We start from the raw sequence: 8467 nt of genomic DNA, 5'->3' as shown, positions 1-8467 counted from the left end.
GTTATTATGTTCGTCTTAGGAATCGGCAGTGTGTACCATAAACATATTATATAGAAATATAACAATAGCAAATACATAAATGAATAAGTTAGATATTAATTAGTACTTCTATAAATAATTTACAGAGTAAAAATAAAAGCACAGAATAAGTCTTTTGCGTTGAACAAAAATGGTTTCAGCATGTAGCATATATAACAGATATGCCATTTGTTATGCTTTTAATTAAATTAACGTCCAATTTAAAATAATGATTAATTTAATGGACCTTTTTTTTCCAAATTAAAATAAATCAGACACTTTTTTCCTAAGTACATAAACACAAGCCATGCGTGAGTGTAAGTCTATGTGTAAATGGTGCTCTTCCTTTTTATTTGTTTTATTTTTTTATTTACTTATCTAGTTAAACAGATGCACTTAAAGTCAAAGAATAACTTTAAAGTTTTCCTTGCCACTCACATACGCTACGAATTAATCTTTATAATTGCCCAAAGACTGCTGCAAAACTTCCTTCAAAACTTGTTGCAGTGGGGCATTTCAAATGATTATATTTTTTAATACTTTTACAATTGCAACCCTGAGCAGATGAAAAATGTCGAGCAAGATTAGGTCTTGGTACTTTCAAGGATTAAAGTCCAACTCGAAGTCCACTTGCTTCACGTAAGAGTGAATAAACCCTCTTCAAATCACACAGCAACTACGACAATGCGTACTTCATATCAATAAAACAATGCGGCAGTCCAAAAATCAAAGAACAAATGGAGTGGCAGTGGGGAGTTTCGGGTTCAGGTTCGGGTTCGGACAAGGACTAAGGACTAGGGACCTGGACTGATGAGGAGGCAATAAAAACCCAGCTGGGGAACTCGAAACCCGGGACTTGAGCACGCGAGCCACCTTTGACGCGATGAGAGATTGGGTTTGCGACTCGCAATGGGGATAAGTGGATTAAGTGACAGTGGCCACAAGCGAAGGTTGACCGCCCACTTTGCCACCCACCTAAACGTATTTTTCCGAGCCAAATTAAATTTCGATTCCAGTGAAAATTAAGTAATTATGGTGTTTAGGCCACGTGGGGAGCAATTATCATGTAAGATATCACAAGCAACGCTGACAAACCGACAACATAATTGGATTGAACGAGTGTTCCGGCTTGATGCACTTGACAGGTTTATTTTCCCAGAGCCTCAAATTGTTTGTAACTGTGGAAAGGGGAGTCAATTCGGTGTAGTCATTTGAGATTAAGTAAATTGCTTACCGAACGATAAGAGCTGAGATAAATTTTGATAAATTTGACAACAATCAAATAATTCGTGATTTAAGATTGTAATTACAAACTTCCAGACTTATTAAACTTTAAAATCGGTGTTCGATTAGTCTATTTTGCAAGCCAACTTTAAAACAGATTAACATAAACATTGGTAGAAATATGACCAATAGTAGAAAGACAAATTGGAATGCAAATTTTTAGAGAACATGTCCCTTTGTAAACCGGATACAACGGGTTATGTTATGGTTGCTGAAACTGCAGTTTGGGGTCACCCTTTTGCAATTAGTAATTGGAAACATAAAAACGGATCAAAGAACTGAAAGCTTCTAATTAAAATTAGAATACCCTCTGAATGGGTATTAAAATTGCAGTCCGTTTCGTATCAGTCTGATTTTAACTTGGCAAATTGCATGTTTGTGCGAAATGAACGGATTCGAATGTCGCCCCTTAACATTTGACACATCCGCTGTGGCTCAACGCCCCATCAGTCACGACGGCACGTGGAAAATGAATTAATTACTAACCAACAGCGGCTGATAAATTGCGGCTGAATAATGTAGTTGGGGCGAGATATCCTCGCAGCTGACAAGTGTATAAATCGAATTAGCGGAGAGCGATTCCCACTTAGATGGCCGGTCAGCGGCGGTGAATCCCGGGCTTCAGGGTCAGTCGGCAACATGGCAATGCAATTAAGGGGTGAGGGGGTTGGGGATCTGCTCCTGGACAGCTGCATCAAGTGGTAAAGCCCATTAAGGAAGGAGCAGAGTGGAGCAGGCGGTCGACCTTGGCTGTTTCTGTTGACATGCTCATTCATTTGCTCTTTTGCCCACGCCCCTTGCGAATCCGATTTGATTTCCTGCATTCTGCATTATCCATCGACCGTGACCTTGGCCGCTAATTGCATCACAATGGGGAGGCTGCAGGTGGATTGCAGGAGGCTCAGAGCACCATCTGCCTTGAAGAACCCCAACCCATCGATCAACCGCTGTCATAGCTTTGGATTATCTGCAGGCGGGTAGCTCAACTTTTATCGGAGAAGGCCCTTCATTGATCCTTCAGCGAATTGGTTTCCAAGTTCGTGTCATTAAACTGAGATTCATTGCTGCCATTTCGCTCTATCTTCATCGGGCATATCCACCTCCAAGTAATCGAATGTCAACAGGATGTTCGTTGGAAAAGGGCAGGGTATTAGCTTTTAATAGCAGTATAAATAATGGGGTTCCAGCAATCGGTTGCTAATGAAAGAGCTGTGCCACTCCGTCGGGACATTTGAATTGCCAAGTTTGTATGCAGTTGCAGTAATCCGTAAGCGGATTAACATCTGCCATGAAATACAAACTCAAACGTTACGCCAATCTCTTCTTCTGAAAGCCGGATTTTGTTTATTCATCTGTTGCAAACGATAAAAAACGGAAAATAATACGAAAATAACAATGTTAGAATTGCATGCAACTTAAATGCCAATTATAAAACAAGTACATTCCATCATGCAAGTGGCAAAAGATTTAGTTATTCGTTTCAAATGGCTGCCGCGATTTCATTTATTTAATAACATTTTTTTCTATTTTTCGCCACTTTTTATTCATTGCTATATTTTTTAATATCCTTTAATTAATTTGCCCTTAAGTCTGAAGGACACATAAAATGACTTGGTTAAAGGGATTTCATGAACACAGATAATTTGGGTTTTTATTCATCACCTTTAAATTGAACATTATATTTAATAAATTTATGCAAGACTAAATCCAAATCAGATCTATTGAAAATTATGCAAATAGTCGCGAAATCATTTCCTAACAGCGTGTGTAAATTGAATTAAAACGCGAAAGAGAGCAAAAAAAATGAGATGTATTTCATAATGATGTGATCGGAATGCAAAAACACATGTTTTAAACTCAAGAGTGCCACACCAGAAATAATGCAAAATAATTGGAAAAATGATATTAGTATCGTGTGCGAAATGATTTCTTACACATTAGCGCACACAACTTATTTCGAACGTATTTCGTCTTTGACAGCCTTTATTTTGGTAATATGCAACAGACGGAGACCATTATTCAAAAATGGAAATTGTGTGTTCCCAGTGCTTCGGCATCTAGGATTGCAGTTTTATTCAGGCCAACCGCCCCATAAAAACTCGCTGATTTCGCAGGAAATGTTGATTTATTTGGCTTCCGAACACCGCAAGTGAATCTAGAGCGAAGCTGCGAAAAGCCGCAAGGCCCTGTAAGCTGAAACTTTCCCCATTACCACACCTTTCTTACCTCTGTCGCCGGAGGAAAAACCCTAGGGAATCCGTTCTCTCATTAAATTTTAACTATGCGCTTAGCTGGATAGACTGCGGTCTTTCAAGTCAGCTCAAATAGCCGGCGTTTGAGGCATTGTTGCACCAAAAGAAAATACTTCCATTCGTGCGCTGTGTGCCGCCGAATAACCTCCAGTATTTTGAATTAATTTCACTACCTTCACAGACTTGTGCCCTGAAGGCAAAATTGTCTCAGGTGTATGTCAAAAGTGCTCAGTTCTTTGAAGGCAATCCAAATGTTTAATTTCCAACAAGTAGACTTTCACAATTTCCGAATGGCATTAAGCATTTAGACTACAATAATTGGCACAAAAATTACACTAATTTTTTCTTTGGCACTTCAAGTTTTCAGAGCAAATAATCAGGAATAACTCTAATTAAAATAATAAGCTAAAGGAGCTTTCGAACATTTGGCAAAAGACAGCCTTTGCAGGACCTCTTTTTTGGTCCTCGGTGGTCCCCTTCATTTCGCACAGCGGCGAATTTAATTGCATATTTTTGGGAGCTAGCATTTGGTTGCTAAGTCAGTTCTAAGGACTCGAACTGCAACTGGAAAAGGGAATCGCAATGCGAATGGGACTGGGAACTCTGGTTTGCTGATGTCAGATGCAGCACCTGCTAATTGCCCACCTGTCTCTAACAGCCAGCTCAGCATAAACGCGTGTGTGCACTCGAAATAAAATCGGAAGTATGCTTTTCAAGAGCGTTTTTTGAAAGCACTAATTTGGAATCATTAATTATCAGTTAACTACTGCACTCAAAAAAATAACAATGCTTACAGACAGTAAACAGTAATAAGTATTAATTTAATAACTACTTTGTAATTTCATTTTTAATCCCACGATATTTTATGTTTTTTGGAATATAACATTAATATCACAAGTTTCCTTTTGATGCCTTTCAAGTATTAAGTTGCACATATTTAAGTGGAACAATTAGTATTTTTTATGAGTGTACATTGGCTGCTCTTGTGTCGACCAAAAGGTCTACTATGTGGTCTTCAAAAAAAGGGACAATTTCATTGTTCTCCCAGGCCAAATTCCACATTGTGTCCCCGGAAAATGTTTGGAAAATCGAGGAGGGATCTGCACCGGCCTATTCCATCTTTGGCAAAGGTAGGGATAATTCGTCAAACTGACTGCATTCCAATTTCTGTCACAAAGCCCTGCGGAAGGGAAATTAAATTTCTGAGCCTATAAATGAGCGGCATGTTGTGGTCATCGAGGGAAACCTGCCACTTCTTGGGTGCATGTTGCACAAATGATTAATAACTCTTGAACTGCACATTTGCCCAATTGAGGGCCATTGTGCAATCAAAATAAGTGCATGTTAGGTTCGTTTGCAGTGGGAAAGCTTAAGTTCATTAATTTAAGATAAGACCCAAATAAATATGCATTCGGTAAATCAACTCAGCATCCAGAATACTTGGATACCACATTGTGTGCCAATTGTACGATAAAAATAAATGCATGTCAAGTTTATATTACGTAGATTTTTGTAAACTTAAGTTCATTAACCTTAGATAAATTCTAAATATAATTAATGTATGATTCTCTTTATACAGTTTAAGGCATTCAAATACCTTTGGCTTGAAAAGTAGATAATTGGTATTTGATTTACGTAATCCTGAGTTCATTTTAATTAAAGATAAGCTCTAAACAAAAATAATAAATGCTTTCCTTTCATTAAACTGAAGGCATCCTTTGGATAGTATTTCATATGCTATACATATGTCGAGTTTCTATTAGTCGACTTATTTACAATTAAGTTCAACTAGTTTAAGATTAGCCACAAATAAAATGAATTTGTGCGTTGTGAATATAGATGGCTTCGATGGTGCTTTAAATACAATTTTATGCAACTTTAAGCTTTTGAATATCTCCTATGAATAGTTCATAAGGGGTAAAGTAATAATAGAGCTCATAGTAAGGGTGTAATATTACGTAACTTACATCATATCATACTCACCATACTCACGTTAACACTTCATTATAGAAACTGCAAATCACAAATTCTCATTGATCTTTATATACCATAAACTATTCTTTGTAGTTTTCAAAATTCTAAAAAATTCTTTACATTATTTCTTAACAAATTAGAATAATTGGCCTGACTTTGGAATTTAGCTTTACTTTTGGCACTATTAAACTTTGTTTCTTAAAATGTAATTCATTCGAACTTTTTGAACTTTTGCAAGTAAACAAATAAAGAAATTTGGAAAATATGGAAAATCATTGGCAAGGAAGTGAATGCAAACTGAATAAAATTGAACAAGATTTAAGTACTTCAAGTGAAGAAATCAATGAATAAGTTCGAGTGAGTTACTTGATGCCCTTATTTGACCCTTTTCGTTGAAGATTCGCGCAAATCGCTGCTCTAATCACTGTATTTTACCCCTTTCCCCCAGAACCACTCTTAGAGATGAGTTTGGCACGCAGCGCGTTTACAAGAAGACCTCGCCGAACTGTGTGCTGACCCTATATCTGCCGACCCGGGAGCTCACCCTCACCGGCAACAATCCGTCCGTCCTGCGCGGCATTGTCTATGTGGACCCCAAGGCCATCCAGGGATATCGCGTATACGCCCAGCTGACGCTAACGTTCCGGTGAGTCCGCCTCTGAGGAGTTGTTTTTTAAGACTGAAACTGCGCCGTGTCTGCTCAATGTCAACAATGGTCCTCTCCACGATTCCCATTCCGATTTCAGCTACGGCCGCGAGGACGAGGAGGTTATGGGTCTGCGATTCTGCAACGAGGCCATCATGTCTCTCCACCAGATTTGGCCACGTCTCGAGGAGCCCACGCCGGAGTCGCTCAGTCCTCTGCAGGTAATCATGGAAATTGAAATTATGCAGTCCAGCGTCCCTCTCCCCACACATTCCGCTACTATCTGCTGACGAGCCCTTGACCGGCAGTTTGCAAGGGGGGCTTAGACCTCAGCTGAGCTGTCCAACTTTGGCATTAACAATTGATGACGCTGCGGATTGCCCAGCCCACAAGCCAGCGATCCCCCCAATACCCAAAGCCCAATCCTTCGAACCCACCCCATCAATCCGCCCGCGAAGGACCATAAATAATTGGACAACTTGCAGGGGCTTGCAACGCCATCGTTTGGCACCTCGACTTCGCGTCGCCCGATTGGGGAGCGGATGGGATTTCAGGGGGACTGCGGTTGGAGTTTCACTTCCCCGCGAAATTTTAACTCAGATGAATTCAACGATAAGAGCTGAAATTGGGTCAGTTAAAAACTGATAAAAGGAAGTCTTAAGTGCAACCATTTTTAAAATGCTTTCGGTCCCCAATAGACAACACTGAGATTCTGAATAGGAGTATAGGCATAAAGTCAATTTGAGTCTTATAAATAAAAAGGTTATTTAATTGTACACTGTAGACAAAAGTTGAAAACTTAAGCTAAAAACTAATTAATATTAAAACGAGAGCAAATTTTAAAATTGCCTTTCTGTTAAAAGGAAATTAGAAAATTGTTGTGCCTTTAAACAACAATTTAATAACCTTTATCAATCGTGTTTTTATTGCTTTTACCGAGGAACTTTGTATGATTATTTAGTACCCCGCATTTTAAATATAACTCAGCATTATTATTATCCATTTTGCCTTGCACGAATGGCAATGTTTAACTTTCTTCATGACGAACTGACGATTTTGTCTCGAGACGCAACTTCGGCGTGCGGGATCAACCCCGGAGCCACTAGTCCTGGATTTTTATGAGCAGCACGTTAAGTTTGTCCGTCCGGATACCGACAGCTCACGTGCGCCCCTGGATACAAATATGTGTACATTAGGGCGGTCCGAGTTTGTATCAAACATTTCGAGGTCGAGTTCCCATCCACTTATAATAGCAGAAGATATTTGTTGAACAAAAATTCGCTTTAGGGTATGCGCATTGGCTTTAAAGTATATCACTCATACGCAGTGTTGCCTTAAATAACTTACTTTAAAATAACTAACTGAAACCATTATTCAGCAACACAAAAATTACACAACCATTCCGAGAAAAACAACATTTTTCGATCCGACAGTAACATTTTTTTTTGTTTTTATAATAATACTCATATACATATGTATATTTCATAATTTCGAACAAAAAAAAAGATTTTCTTTTTTAAAAGCCACAGTTATTCTTTTAAAATTTGAATATAATTGTTACCCTTTTTTTATGATTTATAAAGAAAAGTTGAAAAGTGTAATTGTTAGACCACCGTTTAATTTTCAAAAAAAAATATATTTTTTCTGTTTTTCCATATTGTGATTTTTATATGAACAAAATCAACAAGAGATTAAAAAAAATGTTTGCTTGGAATTTTAACTGGCATACGCATTGCATGAGTAATTTTTATGAAAAGGTTTGAGTCCATTTTTTTTTTGGTTGAACCACCCTGGTGCGCATACATATATAAATGTGTATTATGTGTATCGAATGTGATGGGTGTTGCTGTCCCCCGGAATCTTCCTGCCTTCGAGCGGTTGCACTTAAACCAATTGAAAATCAATTTCATTTAACTAAAAGCCAAACAAATGTTTGCCGTTGCCTCTTCAAATTCTTTGTGCATTGTTTTAGGTCCTTGCACGGGGTTTAAATGGTTTGGACCATGGCCGAAAGACAAAAGAGCGAAGGTGGAAAAAACGAGGGAAGCTGACCGAAAATTTCAAACTCAACTTTTCGCATTTTTATTAAATTTGACATGGAATAATTTATTTTTTTTGCCATCCCATTTCCGACAACTCACTCCCGAGCAAATTCGGTTAGCCAATGGGTTTTCTCGCTCCACTTCGTCATAATGGACTCGCAGGCAACCGTATTCTTTAAGGGTCCTTACACACACACCCACACACACACACACATACAGGGACTAACACACACAGGCGCACGCATAATTAA

General features: G+C 38.5%; 1 protein-coding gene across 1 annotated transcript in view; it reads left to right on the top strand.

The window, feature by feature from the left end:
• The window catches only part of LOC108038657, a 51531-nt gene that overhangs the window by 27163 nt on the left and 15901 nt on the right, over positions 1-8467 (top strand). Inside the window, exons 3-4 of the mRNA XM_044461097.1 lie at positions 5977-6174; positions 6275-6395. Coding sequence (XP_044317032.1) covers positions 5977-6174; positions 6275-6395 — 319 coding nt within the window. The remainder of the gene's footprint in view (positions 1-5976; positions 6175-6274; positions 6396-8467) is intronic.

This window comes from Drosophila rhopaloa, unplaced genomic scaffold, assembly GCF_018152115.1.
Source record: "Drosophila rhopaloa isolate 14029-0021.01 unplaced genomic scaffold, ASM1815211v1 contig_3, whole genome shotgun sequence".
NCBI classification, from domain to species: Eukaryota; Metazoa; Arthropoda; class Insecta; order Diptera; family Drosophilidae; genus Drosophila; species Drosophila rhopaloa.
Note: the sequence above shows the minus strand (reverse complement) of the source record. Positions and strands in the feature narration are given on the sequence as shown.